General features: G+C 33.9%; 4 protein-coding genes and 5 non-coding genes across 10 annotated transcripts; 1 reads left to right on the top strand and 8 right to left on the bottom strand.

Moving 5' to 3' along the window:
• Positions 1–2,436: 2,436 nt before the first annotated feature.
• Positions 2,437–3,796, top strand: LOC17894848 (glucan endo-1,3-beta-glucosidase, acidic isoform). The gene is made up of 2 exons (XM_006302428.2): positions 2,437–2,528; positions 2,630–3,796. The coding sequence occupies exons 1-2, from the start codon at positions 2,438–2,440 to the stop codon at positions 3,574–3,576; spliced, it is 1,038 nt and encodes a 345-aa protein (XP_006302490.1). The 5' UTR covers position 2,437; the 3' UTR covers positions 3,577–3,796.
• Positions 3,797–7,835: 4,039 nt separating this feature from the next.
• LOC17896380 (cytosolic sulfotransferase 18) lies at positions 7,836–9,045 on the bottom strand. The gene has a single exon (XM_006301012.2). The coding sequence runs from the start codon at positions 9,011–9,013 to the stop codon at positions 7,985–7,987; it is 1,029 nt and encodes a 342-aa protein (XP_006301074.2). The 5' UTR covers positions 9,014–9,045; the 3' UTR covers positions 7,836–7,984.
• A 615-nt stretch (positions 9,046–9,660) lies between these two features.
• LOC111832264 lies at positions 9,661–9,748 on the bottom strand. Its single transcript, XR_002835302.1, has one exon. It is a non-coding gene; the product is annotated as a small nucleolar RNA snoR114 (small nucleolar RNA).
• Positions 9,749–10,236: 488 nt separating this feature from the next.
• LOC111832259 lies at positions 10,237–10,322 on the bottom strand. Its single transcript, XR_002835296.1, has one exon. It is a non-coding gene; the product is annotated as a small nucleolar RNA snoR114 (small nucleolar RNA).
• Positions 10,323–10,325: 3 nt separating this feature from the next.
• Positions 10,326–10,396, bottom strand: TRNAG-GCC. Its single transcript has one exon. It is a non-coding gene; the product is annotated as a tRNA-Gly (tRNA).
• A 209-nt stretch (positions 10,397–10,605) lies between these two features.
• On the bottom strand, positions 10,606–10,693 carry LOC111832263. Its single transcript, XR_002835301.1, has one exon. It is a non-coding gene; the product is annotated as a small nucleolar RNA snoR114 (small nucleolar RNA).
• Positions 10,694–10,697: 4 nt separating this feature from the next.
• TRNAG-GCC lies at positions 10,698–10,768 on the bottom strand. Its single transcript has one exon. It is a non-coding gene; the product is annotated as a tRNA-Gly (tRNA).
• Positions 10,769–10,940: 172 nt separating this feature from the next.
• LOC111831911 (splicing factor U2af large subunit B) lies at positions 10,941–11,594 on the bottom strand. Its single transcript, XM_023787477.1, is given in 5 exon segments — positions 10,941–11,062; positions 11,064–11,138; positions 11,188–11,225; positions 11,332–11,454; positions 11,546–11,594. Coding segments are annotated over 5 exon segments (351 nt in total). The 3' UTR covers positions 10,941–10,996.
• A 646-nt stretch (positions 11,595–12,240) lies between these two features.
• Positions 12,241–14,855, bottom strand: LOC17895595 (DNA-directed RNA polymerases I and III subunit RPAC1). 2 transcript variants are annotated; one of them, XM_023787721.1, is made up of 10 exons: positions 14,734–14,855; positions 14,453–14,616; positions 13,934–14,080; positions 13,730–13,859; positions 13,563–13,643; positions 13,282–13,469; positions 13,094–13,189; positions 12,888–12,981; positions 12,639–12,755; positions 12,241–12,537 (listed from the first exon to the last, which is right to left on the bottom strand). In XM_023787721.1, the coding sequence occupies exons 2-10, from the start codon at positions 14,585–14,587 to the stop codon at positions 12,437–12,439; spliced, it is 1,089 nt and encodes a 362-aa protein (XP_023643489.1). In that variant the 5' UTR covers positions 14,588–14,616; positions 14,734–14,855; the 3' UTR covers positions 12,241–12,436. The 2 variants fall into 2 exon arrangements, with proteins under 2 accessions (XP_023643489.1, XP_006302444.1); XM_006302382.2 differs by having other exon boundaries at positions 14,453–14,602.
• Positions 14,856–15,017: the final 162 nt, after the last annotated feature.

Genomic DNA, 15,017 nt, shown 5'->3' with positions numbered 1-15,017 from the left:
TCTTCGCAATAACGCTACTAAGAGCAGAGGAAACAATCACAAAAACTCAAAAGAGAGACAAAGGGAGAAACGAGAGACATGAGATAGTATTGTGAACCAGAGAAAGAAATTGATACCAACCCAATATATGACAAGAAACCAACGAACGACACATTTGAATAGGGGAACTTCATTTGATATTGGAGACACACCAATTCACAACACAAAGACATGAGATAGTATTGTGAACCAGAATACAAATTAAATTACTAACTAAACTTGTATAACTCGGCGAAAAGATCCTTGTCACTTATATAAACAATTATGAAATACGTAACTGCAAGAACCTATAGCAAATAGCAACCAATAACTACTCAAATAAAATTCAGAATCCCTAATCCAATTTGATGCTGAAGAGATTTAATTTAACAGTTTCCCAGATCATAATCCCCAATCCTATTGCTCTCTCTACTGGTGGCTCCAACATCTAGATTGTTCTCCAAAAGATCATTGAATTGCCAATTTCTTACAAAATATGTCCAAGAATGATATACCAGAGAAAATTCAAAAGCAAGTGTCAAACTTTAAAAAACACAAAAGAGATGAAATGAGAAGAAAGAAAGTTGAAGAGCCAAGTAATGACGAGGAAAGAGTTGATCCATAAGCTATGTGATCCCAGCACTGTTACGATAACTTCTAAACAGCTCTAACTTCGCCTCGAGGGCAATAGCTCCAACTTTAATTTTTGATAGGCATAATCAGATCTGAGGATTTGCAAGCTGTGCAGAGCACCCGATCAGGTTGATGTAGAGATCCTTTGGTTAGAGGCTCAGAGCCATCTTGTATTTCTTCGAATCTCAATTCAATTATAGAAAATGAATTGAAATACTCAGAGAAATATGGCGGATTGTGTTTGTTCATATTTTTGGGGTAAAATACAACGAAATCTAAAATAAGGCAGAATCAAGAAGACATTGAATAACAGTGGTTTTGAACGTATTCTAAAATACACCAAATAAATGCATGATCCAATAACAACAGATTTTAATGTACTTTTTAAAATACTTAATTGAATAACGCTGGATTTTAAAATACCTCTAATTCCTTTAAAATACAGTATTGAATAACACCCCCTAAGAGTTTTTTTAATCGTTTTTAACGGTTTTATAGCCAATTTGCTAGTTCATAAGTTTAATCGAATTCTAAATGATAAGCTTCAGTTTGATCATGATCCGGTTGCTAGGTTATTCCAAAATTTAAATACAAGTGAAACTTTTATCATTTAGTTTAAGATTATAACGATTTTAGTTTAGTTAAGATTGTGATTTTCTAATGTCGATATTGGTTTTTCATGATCAAATAATTATTGTTACCTCAAGTCAAGTCCATCAAACACGAAGTCTCTCTGATGTTGTCGTTTAACTAAAATAGACCTTTAAAATAAATTTCGTTGCTTTTTTATATTCACTACACAACAGACAACACACAACACACAACTCACCCATACAGTATTTATTAAAACGATTTGGTTTTTTTTTTTAAAAAAAAAATGGAGTGTAATTTTACTTAAACTGTATACTGTCATACTGATTAATACGCCTTTGATTCGGATAAGTAAAGAAACTTATGCAATGTAGTATCTACGGCCCTTATAAGTGAGATAAATGGGTTCAAAGATACTATTTTTAATCCCAATTCAGTATATATCCTCAAAACTACCTTTGAATTAAGGAATTACCACTTAAAAATAAATTAGTTTGGATGTCTTTTTTTTTTGGTTAACTAGGAGGAGTTTGGGCTTGGATCTTAATCTCCCTCCGTGGTCCCGGACCAGTTTTTGCTAATACCTTAACATACCTTCCACCGGGAATCGAAATAGGGAGCACATGAATCCAACTCATGCACTTAAACCACTAGCCCACCGCACCGGTGGTAATTATTTTAGTTCTGAAAATATTAACGTAAGGAAAAGTTGGTTTGGACTTTTATGCCCCATGCATGAATGTTTGGAAGATTTTAAGTGGGTTAGATTTTAGTTTTTATTATTTGGATTTTACAAAAACAAATAAATTATACAAATAAAAAATCTTGTAGAAGTAATTTTAAAAACCACATCCATTCAAGAATCAACACCATATTTTTATTCAGACCGTATATATATGAGATCAAAAGTTAAGATTTAGATGAGTTGCTCGTTTAAAACTTTTTAGGTACCAATGATGGTTCCAACAATTGTGAACGCAAGTCAATGGCTTCTTGGTCGTCTAACGAGTAACGACGTATATAATGGTCTTCGACTGTCGTATGATCAACGGCATACATTATATTGATGTTCCTCTTAATTTGGTTTCATTCATTGACTGACTTGAACGTTGAACCCCCACGTACGCTACGCTGGCTCGCCCTATATATTAGGCGGTAAGTAGAACGATTTTAAATACAAAAACATTTCGTGAAGATGCCTGAATCAAGGATCTTAGCCTCACCACCAATGTTGGTGATGATGATTCTTCTCAGCCTTGTAATAGCTTCCTTCTTCAGCACCACAGGTTCAATCATCATTTTAAGCTTACTGTAACATCTATTTATCATCATGTCCATCTACAGAAACTTATTTGTTTTGTTTATTTTTCTGGGAGAAAATGAAAAGCTGGACAAATCGGAGTATGCTACGGGATACAAGGCGAAGGCTTGCCAAGTCCATCGGACGTTGTGAATCTTTACAAGCAACATAACATTCAGAGGATGCGGATCTTCGGCCCTGACCAAGGCACTCTTGACGCTCTCCGTGGCTCTGACATCGAGCTCATCCTCGATGTTCACCCCGAAGATCTTGGACGTGTCGCCAACAGCCAACCTGAGGCGGACAAGTGGGTTCAAGAAAACGTTCAGCCCTACAGTGACAGTGTCAGGTTCCGGTACATCAACGTCGGAAATGAGGTGAAACCCTCAGATGGAGGTTTACTCTTACCAGCATTGCAGAACATCGAGAGCGCCCTGTCTGGAGCAGGGATTCCAGTTAAGGTTACAACGTCTATATCCACCGGCACCACCACAGAAACATCTCCTCCATCTAGTGGAAGGTTCAAGGATGAGTATAAAAGCTTTCTTGAACCAGTGATAGGTTTCTTGACGAGCAAGCAATCTCCCATTCTCGCGAATATCTACCCTTACTTCGGCTACAAGGATGACTCGGAAAACAAAATCCCTCTAGATTTCGCTTTGTTCAACTCCCAGTCCACTGTGTTCACTGATAAAGGAAACAATTTGCAATACCAAAATTTCTTCGACGCAAGTGTAGACTCTGTCTATGCGGCATTGGCGAAATCGGGAGGTGGATCGATGAATATCGGGGTGTCTGAGAGCGGTTGGCCGACGGACGGAGGACGCGGTGCCGGTGTCGGAAACGCTGAGACTTATGCTAACAATCTGGTACAACATGTGAAGAATGGAACACCGAGAAAGCCAAATGAACCTTTAGAGACGTATATATTCGCTATGTTCGACGAGAGCAAGAAGGAGAATGGTGAATATGAGAAGTTTTGGGGACTGTTTCATCCGGATGGACAGCCTAAGTATGAAGTTAATTTCAACTGATCCTTGGAAAGAGTTCTTGAAGACGAAACGGGGTCTTCAGGTCAGAGACTTGTGGGCTTTTCTAAAATAAGGGTATTTAAAAAAGAGTGGGAACTTGTTGTAATGATAAGGAATAATGACTAAGCCATAACTATGTTTTATACTCCATCGTTTTAAAATATACAATATGTAATTACTTTTAAAATTGATAAAGCCAATATGGAATGTTTTGGTGTATACTTTTTTTAGGGAGTGTTTCAATCAACAAGCAGTCTTAACTTTGGTTAAGTTGAAGCAATGTTTTCTATATAGAGAAATGATATAATTCTATAACTGAACAAAATATATAGATATCGGTACAGTTGAGGGATTGTATCGGATTGTAAAAAATTCCCGGAAATACTCTTTTGAAATTACACAAAAGGACTCTTCAACCTCTTCAAAATTACACATATGTCACTTTGTAAATGGTTTAGATATTTAAAACCAAACCAATTTAATTATATAATTCAATTATATTAAAAAATTAATATCATTTTTTTTGAGACTTTTTAACGTTTAACCAATGAGAATGCTCTAAATATAACATAGGTGGCCAGTGGAGGTCTAAAACTCAAATGAAAATAGAGTGACATAAATTGGTAGGATGGATAGTTAATAAAATCAATTCTGACGTAGCGGAAGGAAAAATGAAAAAAATCTAGTTTATAGATATAGAAACTCACTAAAACTATTGTTGCAATTTCCTATAAATTTTCCTAAATTTCACACAAAAATGGAGACATAGATGTATAGTCATTTTACATTTAAAGTTTTTTTTAAAAAATAATCTAATTGTCCTCAAAATTTTAACCAAAATTATTAGATTTACGTTGATAATTTAAGATGAAGCTGTTGGAAGAAAAAATAAAATTGATACATTTGAATCATAACAAAATGCTGAAACATACATCCATTTGAATACACCGATATAAACACTACCTTTAATAATTTTAATATGAATAATACACCAACACACACACAAAAGATATTACACCCCAGTTTCCCATCCTCATACATCGAATCATAAACCAAATTATTTTTATATATTTTGAAATTTTTAAAGATTTAAAGTTAGTTTTGTTTTTAAATATATTTATGAATTATTATGAAACCAGTATTTACAAGGGAAAAAATCGGAGAAAATACTTGATATTATATAAATTTTATTAGTTTGATTTTACGTTGAGTCGTAGAGAAGATATATATGTTAGTCAGTCATGTTTTCATTTTATTGATTACTTTTGCATAGTTTCTTGCGTTTGTTAATGAAAACAATTATGCACTACAAAAAGCAGTTGTACGTTGGATATTCTTATGGTAACGTATCGAACAAAATGATTTTGATTAAGTTATACAAATGGGTTTAGCATCAAATGGTAATTAATCAAAGTAAACAAAAAGTGTTTCCATGGAAGCAAAAAGTGTTTCATTCTAATTCCATGCATCACTTTTACTTTGTTCAAATCTAGATCATAACGAAGAAATATAGTATGATGGATAATGTGTACATTTAAGAAGATCATATATGTATATGCTATGATTTATTTCGGTTGTTTAATAGATAGTTGATCTGTTTGTTGTTGACTAAAGAAACAAAAAGAATAAGAAAACTGAAAACACGAATGACAGAATAATAGTGTTGTAAAAATAAAATAATTTTTGTTGTTGTATTAAATGAGTTGTCCAACTAAAATTCGTTGGATTTAGTAGTGGCAATATTTTCCAATATAGTTTTATAGCATTTCATTATCATAATTGTGCATGTACTCTCTTTTTAGATTCTTAAGCATACGTTATTCTTACATATTAATATATATATAAGTACATTTCTAACACAACTTCTCAAAAATTTATCTTCTAATGTCTTTTTAATAAATGGTAATGATTACAATTATTTTTTGAAAGGCTATAGGAGTTTACAGACGACAAACTCTACAAGCGAAGAACATGCTCTCAGCAAACTTAGATAGCATGCACCAAACTCAGAAAAATTTATCGTAGTTATTTGTAAGTAACTTTCGTCCCAATCGATGAACAAGATTTGTTTTGTTTTATATATTTTGTCATATGTCTGTTTGTTTGGATATTTTTGAACCTGAATATCAATCAAGCGGTCTGGCAAAACATTTTTAGAGAGTATATCAAAATATTAGAGTATTTCTATAAAGGGAAAAAAACTAGATTAACCCAAATAAAAAGATTAATTACTAGACTAACTTATAAAATATTTGGGTTAGATGAGTACTTTTCATTATAAAAATACCCTTTTTTGGCTTTGTTAGGAAAGAAAAAAAAGTCAACATTACCCTTTACAAAATAATCAGCAATTCTCGTAAAAATCTGTCGTTAATGTTGTTAATGTAGTGACATATTTATTTTTGTACGACAGATTAATTATAGAATGACAGATTTATTTTCAATGACAGATTTGTTTGGAAATGGTTACGACAGATTTAATATTAGTGACAGATTTATTTTTTTATGACAGACTTTTAAATGTAATGATGACAGACTTTTGTTATATACGACAGATTTTTGTAATGTATGACAGATTTGTGAAAATATTTGACAGATTTATTTTGTTAGTTATTTCAGATTTTTTTCCCAAAAAAAAAACTGTCGTTTATTGACATACTTGTTAACAGAAAATTAATTACTAGTTTGACTTATAGTGATGACAGATTTGTGTGAGGTTATGACAGATTATAAAAATTTACTAAAAAACTGTCACTTGATAACAGATTTGTTAAACTTTGTTAAAAATTGCTAGAATAACCTATGTATGTAATGGCAGATTTATTTATCTTGTGACAGTTTTTTTTTTTTGTAATATTTGTTTATGTAGCAACCTAATTGTAACATGTAACGAAGGTTCTATGACAAATTTTAATTAAGGTTCTATGACAGTTTTTTTTTCCGAGTAGCGACATAGTGATTTTGTTTTACTTATTACGACAATTTTTTTAAAAGATTATGACAGATTTATTACTATGTTATGCGACAGATTTGTATAAGGTATAGCGACAGACATTTTTAAGAGTAAGTGTTAAGTTTGCCATATAAAGCCATAAAAAAAAATAGGGTTTTTGGAAGTTACGTCTTGTTTTGTTTTGCCTCTCTTCGTCCTCTTCTCCATCGACTTTTGATAATATTTATTATATTTTTGAACTTAACTTAATATTTATTTATGTATTATGATAAATAAAATTTCCATTTAGTTTATATATTTATTTTTAATATTTTCGTTCATAAATTTAATAGAAAAAGACAAAAATAAACTTTATATTTTGATTATTTCTATATTATGTATTTTTGGATGTTTTACGTAATTTTAATTTTTGAAAAAAAAATTATAGTATAGAAAAATATTATAATTGTTCATTTTATTATGACAGACTTAATATATGTATGACATACTTTTCTATTAATTGCCATTTTTTAGGTTTAGGTTTTTTGGACTTTTTACATAATTATTGTGTCATTCTAGTAATGACCAAAAACAGAGGGTTAATTCAGTTATTTTTGGCCAAATTTGTGTCAAACTAGTTAAATTTCACTTCTATAAATAAATAAATTAAAAAATGATTTTTAATTCATCTTGCGAATTTGCATGCATGTTCGTCTCAATAAGTCCATGAGTCAAAACAGAAAATTCAAATGTTTTTTTTCTTACAACAACATTCATAACTTCTTAGGAATTTTAAGTAATTGTTGTAACTATATTTCTATTTTATTACTTTTACATATTTTTGAGTAAACATGTAAACAGATAACAGAGAAAAATTTGTGTCTCGGCCAAACTTGCCATTGTTACTAAGATAAGAGAATACATTATAGTCCGAAGTGAAGAAATTTAACACTATATATGATGAAAAGATATCTAATATTCAATTTGATAGGAATTGATAATTAAAATACTAATCCTTTTAACTATGAAATTTCATCATCCTTTGAATAAAGATATATAATTTCTTTAAGAAAAGAAAAACCTTTAAGAAAAAGAAATCCTAGATAAATAGGAAAACTAGTGTAATGAATTAACAACAGAATAAGATAAGCCTGAATAATCGATAGTGTAATGTTATAATTCACTAGTTGCGTCAATCAATGTCAATACCAATCCAAAATGTATGTACAATCACATAACAACAACTTCATATTTGTGTATGAGAACATAAACGAGATTGAAACATAACTTGTAGAAGATCAAGACTTTTCTCACATCATGCGAAGATGAATGATTACCAAGCCAATTCCTTATTATTTAGAAACCACTTTATTTTGATAAGAAACAAAAACAAGTTTTATTCTTCCTTTATTTAAGCTTAAATAACATGTAAACTAAACAACGAATGAGTCATGCATGGCTGAGAACATGATTAACCGGTCATTGATCATGTTCAAGCAAACCGGATCCCTTGAATTTCTCATGCATCAGTCCATCGATTCGAGCTGCCATCTCCGGAGTCAAGTAGTTGTGCCAATCTCCGACCTTTCCCTTCCTGAAATAAGCGCTATTCGGATAATAAACCCAAGGAACATCGTGTCTTTTCTGATCCCCTACGTTCACTTCAAGATTCTTCAACGTTTCGAAACTGCAAATACTCACAACTTTCTCAACAACTCCTTTCTTCTCTTCCTCAGATGTGAATCCATAACCCATAAACTGAGCCAATCTCTTCACATACGGCAAAGGATTAGCTTTCATCGTCTCGTACTTGAGGAACAAAACGTTATCTGGATCCTCTTGGTAAGCTTTCCAATACCCTAGTACATGGTCTAGATAAGGACCGTACCCGGAGAAACCTCGACAGAACTTATCAAAACACTCCTCAAGACTGTGTAAAGGGCCACTGTTTGAGTTTTGCTTTTGGAAAAAAGTCCACATGGAGATGAATGTGTCCTTGGGGTCTCTCCATATGTAAACCATCTTACAACCCGATTTCACAACCGATTTAGGTAGTAACTCGTGCGGCATATGAGTGGAAAACAGAGTGTTTCCTTTGTCTTTGAGAACATTTACTTGAGGGAAGTAAGCAAACTCCATCTCAATGAAAGGAACAAGCTCATGAGGGTTACGGTATAGGAGCGGGTTCGAGGAATCCTCCAAGCGAGAACGATTGGCGATGGTGAAAGTTAGAGCTTTGAGCCAAGTGGTACCTGTCTTTGGGTAACTACAAACGAAGAAGTCAGTGGGTCGCGCTTGAAAGAAATCTTGAGCATGAAGGCAACCTTCTAGGAGAGCCTCTATGATCCAGTGGCCACTGTACTCGATCAGTGGAGCTCTCGGAAACCAGCCTTTCACGTGAGGAAACGAGGCGATTAGGTCTTGGTAGCGTTGCCGATTCTTCTCGAACTCTGTTGACTCTGTCTTGGTCTCGTTGTGGTGGCTAAGTGGGTTCATTTGTGATTGCATTTGAGATAGGAAAAGAGGATTTACGTAACTCATTGTTGTGGTCTATGGAAGATGAGCGTTGGTAAGTCCGGAAACAGCTCGGTTTGGGTTTAGTAGTTCATGTAGTGTAACGAGTTTAATCCACGTGTATAAGAAACCATCTTGAAATGCCACCTATCCTTCTTGCTGTCATAATTTCAGCCATTAGATCTTATCTAAAGACATGTATACATTCTTATCTCCACATAGGTTGTAATGAATTAACTATGGACCTAGCTGCTCAAGAATTTACCGTTTCTTCATTTCTATCCTTCTTGTAAAACTATGCATGGCACATACGTGTACGTACGGTCAGTCCGAGTTTCTTATGAATGATTAATCAAATTTTTGGGGTTCTCTTGTTAAGATTATTGAATTCCTAAATCAAAGGAAAGTTGTACCGGTTTCCTCTTGTAATACTGGGTGATATCATCAGTGTAAAGTCAAGCAAATTCGAAGATTTTCATGATAGTTTTGAAGTTGCCTAAACATGATTATTACAAGAAAATGAAGATTTTAACACTCGCTTGAGGTGTCCACGAGAACGGACCGAGACCTTTGCTAGAAGGAGTATATATAGACCGCGGCCGGGCTGTGACCACTTGGGACAAGTGACAGAAAAAAAGAAAGAGCTCAGACATGAGGCCATATTTCATCTGATAGATCAGAAGAATGCGAAGGACCCAACCAACGCTAAAGCCAATTTCATCACAGTTCTACACCAACCATGGCAAGAGTACAATCATACCACTAGACAATCAGTGCTACTTGAACAATTAGTCTTTCTTTTGTTATTTGTTACTTGCAAGTTGTGAGACAAAAAAAACAATAAACTTCAGATGTAAGGTCGAAATAGAATTACCAACACACGACATAAGATTGTACCTTGTTAAGTACTAAATTCATTCATGTTATTGCAGTCATTCTCTAGACAAACAAATATCTCCATTTTATAGAGAGACCTTAACATGTAAAAGTCGACAAAAAGATCCACACAACCAAACCTTAACCTCAGTCTTTGTAGTCTCCGTGCGCAAACTGTTATTATATTAGCATAACGAACAACTGATCAATATAAACTGATGTCAATCAAATTCTGGGATCACTAGCTAGCAAACTATAAACTTAAGTAAACCATGAGATAAATGAGTAAAGAATATGACCCTAATTTGTATTTTACAACTTGATGAGGCAAAAAAAAAAGAGAGCTCAGACCAAGGCCATATATCGTCTGATAATCAGAAGAATGCGAAGGACCCAACCATCGCTGAAGCCAATATCCTCACAGCTCAAATGCACCAGCCGGGAATCGAACCCGGGTCTGTACCGTGGCAGGGTACTATTCTACCACTAGACCACTGGTGCTACTTGTTCAAAATGAACAATTAACAAATTAATATATAGTTATACACTGATGTCTAGCGTAGTGAGAACCAGATTTGGGATTACTAGCTAGCAAACTATAAAACTTATGTAAAGACATGAGAAAAATGAGGAGGAAGAAGATGACCCAAACTAGTAATTACAAAGCAGTCAAGATTTGTATTGTTGTCCCATGGGCAAAAAAAAAAGAAGAGCTCAGACTTAGGCCATATGTCCATCTGTTAAGTCAGAAGAATGCGAAGGACCCAACCAACGCTAAAGCCAATTTCCTCACAGCTCAAATTGCACCAGCCGGGAATCGAACCCGGGTCTGTACCGTGGCAGGGTACTATTCTACCACTAGACCACTGGTGCTACTTGTTTAATGTTCTTTCTTTTATTGAATATTTCTTTAAGCTACTTTGCATATTAATCTGTTGTAAGGTCTTTTAATATTGTAAGCTGTGAAAAACAAAAAAAGAATCAATTTAGTGTTTAATGAAAGCAAAAGCTAGAATGTAAACAAAAAGATCCAAACATTGTTTGTTTGCTAAGAGCCTAAGAGATCCAAAGTAAAGATTAAGAAGACTGTTAACAGATAGCTCACTCTTCATAGTCTCCTTGCACATACTTGCTTTCAGGGTAATACACCGCCACCACTTGGTTTCATTCCTCCATATTCTCTTCCGTTCATCCACGATCTAGCTTTTGATGAGCCATCCACATCCGCATACTCCAAGAAAACCTGCGTTAACATATATATCATTAGAGTCACGTTTTATATTAGAATTTGCTAGACGTTGTCTCGGAATCACAACATTCACCAAGTAAACTGCACACACAACAATGAATCATCAAAGTAAAAAAGCATGAGTATGTGCTAATGGTAGAATGTGATGATCAGAACATACAATATAAAAAAAAAACGAATTACTAACCGAATTGTCCACCTTCTTGTCTTATTATGTCTGCATATTCTTCATCGTATCTAAGATCATCAGCTGTAACCACACAGACAATCTTGGTCGGAGCACCAGCACCTCCCGGCCATGTTGAAAGCTCTCAAGGCCCCGTTTAATGCCATTGTGTTGTTACTAGCCTACTCACCAGATATCTCACCAGACTGACGCTTATGTTCTTACCTTAACCTACGTTCAGATCTCCCTAGTTCAACAAAGCATAGAAGGAACGAGAACATCATCATAACTTATATAGGATTACTAGCAGTTTTATAATTTTGTTTTGTTGATTTTTATTCATATTGTGATATTTTATTATTATTTTTAATTGATTTTCAAAAATTATTATAATTATTTTCTCTTTAATTTTTATTTTTCAATACTCAAATTTGGATTAAAATCATTTGATTCAATTTATGAAATATCATTTTTTTTCTTTTTGATCATGTTATAAACTAATATTTAACTTTCATTTTATTTTTTCTCTTTATAATTTTATATATACAATTACATAAATGTTGTTTTAGTGTACCATAAATTTAAACTTTACTTCAATTCTAAAACTCAGTAACATATTTAAAATATTAAATTATAATCAATTTAAAATGAAAGTTGAATTATATTATTACCACCAATAAAAAATTAAAGTATTGTTTTTCTTATTTTAACATTTCATTTTTTTACATAATTTATTTTTATTTATATAAACTTTTTAGTAATAAAATAAGTAACATAAATATGCACTAAATGAATGTTTTAAATTTATTTTAATGTTCAAACAAAAATGTGGCTTAGGTGGATGCTTAGGTGGCATCATGAGAAGAGAGAAAAAGCTAACTTTATATATATAGATGATTCTTATAAACCGGCAATTAAGATTATCAGCCATTTCAGTAACCGGTTTAAAACCAAACTAAACTGAAACAGATTTACAAATTGATTCAGGTTTTTGTTACGTTGCAAGGCTATTGAAATCCAAATTGTAACCACACAACTATAAATAGAAACGTCAATGTTGTTTGTTGCTGGTAGGAGAAACAGTGATGATAGACAGACAACTCAAAATTGAACTAAACCCGGAAACTCAAAAGTCTTCGAGTACTGTTTCACATTTAGCTTCCAATATCTTCACAGCTTCAGTGAAGAGAACCTCCGGGGGCAATGATCCGGTGGACTCAATGTTAACTGAGAAAACAGAAGACAATAAGAGAACTCAATTACACTTCTTTCATATCATGAATCGCAGAGCAAAAGGAGTGTTTCTTTTCTTTTCTTTCTCTTCTTACATATAAAATGATTCTTGACACTGCCTAGATCCACAAGTTCTAATAAATCATTGTCTCTTTTGCATTCCATACACAATGTGCACTTACGCGGTTGTGCTACAGTTGCCCTTTTCTTACCTGTATTCAACAAGTCAGTCAGTAAGGAATAAAAAAATTCTTAATTTTCCAAGTTCTATAGGTTTCATCAGATTTTGGTGTTAACAAGTGAGAAAGATTGAAGGGAACTTGAGAAGGTTTAATTAACTTCACCTTTGCCCATGTCTTCAATGTCGAAAACGTTTTGTGGGCAGACTTTTACAAGTCGTTCAGCAAGCTCGTCCTCAACTTCCCCACGTAGAACCACCTAAGATAGTAGAAACAAAGGTGTTACACAAAAAAAAGATTAGGATGAGGCAAGAATAAAGGAAAGAGCTATTTCCCACAAAGCATGAAAGATTGAGGTATAAACTCCTCACCTCCGGATGCATTCTATACCAAGCCGTCGCTACTGGGGACCACTTTGCATGTGTTTTTCCAATTCCCTTGACTGCATGAGCTTCGAGTTCGATTTCCTGGGAAAAAAGAGATATCAGAAGATGCTCATGTTTCATCTCTCATTGCAAGTATAGTGCGCTTAGGTGTATATAATGTATAGAAACACTACCTGACCAGGGGCAAGTTTTGCAATCAAGATATCAAGGTCGCTCGGAGCGATAGGATTATCAGCAAATTCGGGTAACGAATCTTGGCTGCAACTAAATGAAGTGTAAGTTTTTGGTTTTGAAGTTGAATTTCCATACTCTCTCAATAACTCACTTCCATTTGGTAACCATTTCAAATCGCTGGTTAGAACTACAACAAAATAGAATGGCATCTTTCATGAGAGACTGAGCTGATAATAAAACAAGAAAATCTTCTGATGCTAACTAAAAGAACAGATATTACCTTTATGACGTGGTCTATTTCTCGGACATTTCACATGGAGTTTGAACACAATGGTGTTCTTTTCATTCGGCTGATCATTTTCTATCACACAGAGATAAAGAATCAAGCTAACAAGAAGACATATTTGCTTACGGAGATGGATCCCATGCCACTGAATATATTCTTACCGGATAAATATTCAAAGAGCCTTGGATCTGCAGCAATTGGAATAAGACCCATCCTGTGAGCAAGAACTTCATCTATAATAACCGATGTGTTGTTTGCTATTAATACTTTTTCAATAGCCATTGTAGGAACCTGCAATAAAGAAAGAAAAACTAAGATTACGACATTCAGGGATTCATCAGAGGTTGCGTGAAAAGTGGACAGACCTCAGCTATAAGGATCCTTCTGAATGCATTGGCAAACGCTGAATCAATACCAATCATATCGAATTGCATATCTCTCTCTGTGAGACTAATCACATCAACTTTGAAATCCTCATAGAAGTTCCCTAGTTGCACATTGTCACCCTCAGCCTACAGAAAATACAAACACAAAATTAAGAACTTCAAAATTCAAACCATCATCACTCGATATCATATTGTTTTCACAAAACAAAAAGACTAAACCCATGGAGTAATCTTGTAAAACTCTAAGACCAAACTCACAAATTCAGCGCTTTTCACAGGAAAAATATGATATTTACTATATATCATGAACACAGCGATGATAAACCTCTAAGACCCAAACCCATAAAGTAACAGCTTTTCACAGGAAAAAGATGAACTTTACTCTAACCCAGAGAAGAACATTGAGAAAAGCTACAAAATTTACAACTAGATGAGCTTATAACCAACGTTACAGAGCATAAGAGACTTTAATTTCGAACCAGAATAGTTCGTTCTTACATTAGCAGAAGCGTTGTTTTTAGAGACGACGCGGGCTTGCTGGTGTTTCAGATGCGGAGGAAGTCCGGCAGGGACGTCGGGGAGATCGTTAATGTTGAAATTCTTGGCGAATCTCTTCTCTTCTTTAGTTACCATCCTTGTCGTCTAGGTCTACAAACAAAACACTAGGGTTTTATTAGCTTCCAAATTGAGACAGAGAAGTTAAGGGTTTTACAAAGGAAACCACAAGGTATACGAAAGCAGTAGTTTTGGATTAAAAGAGAGAAGTTGAAGAAGCTTACCGGTGGCTGAGAGATTGAGTGATTTTGGGAGAAAGAAAGAGAGTAGGCGGCGGCGAGGAGATGACAACAAACGGCGAAGGGTTTTGAAAATAGCCGCCGTGTTTATTACAACCCCTTCTTCGGTTTGGTTCAAATGTTGTTGGAAACTCAATACCGAACAATTTTTATTTTGGAAAATTTTCATAAAACACACACCAATTATTTCTCTATTTTCACCAAAATACTGAAACTTTTTAAGCATCCAAATAAGTCCCTGTATTACTTTTAATTTTGTCATGACCTCA

The sequence above is a fragment of the Capsella rubella genome, unplaced genomic scaffold (genome assembly GCF_000375325.1).
Source record: "Capsella rubella cultivar Monte Gargano unplaced genomic scaffold, Caprub1_0 scaffold_2, whole genome shotgun sequence".
Lineage (NCBI taxonomy): Eukaryota > Viridiplantae > Streptophyta > Magnoliopsida > Brassicales > Brassicaceae > Capsella > Capsella rubella.
This window is presented reverse-complemented; position numbering and strand designations above follow the sequence as displayed.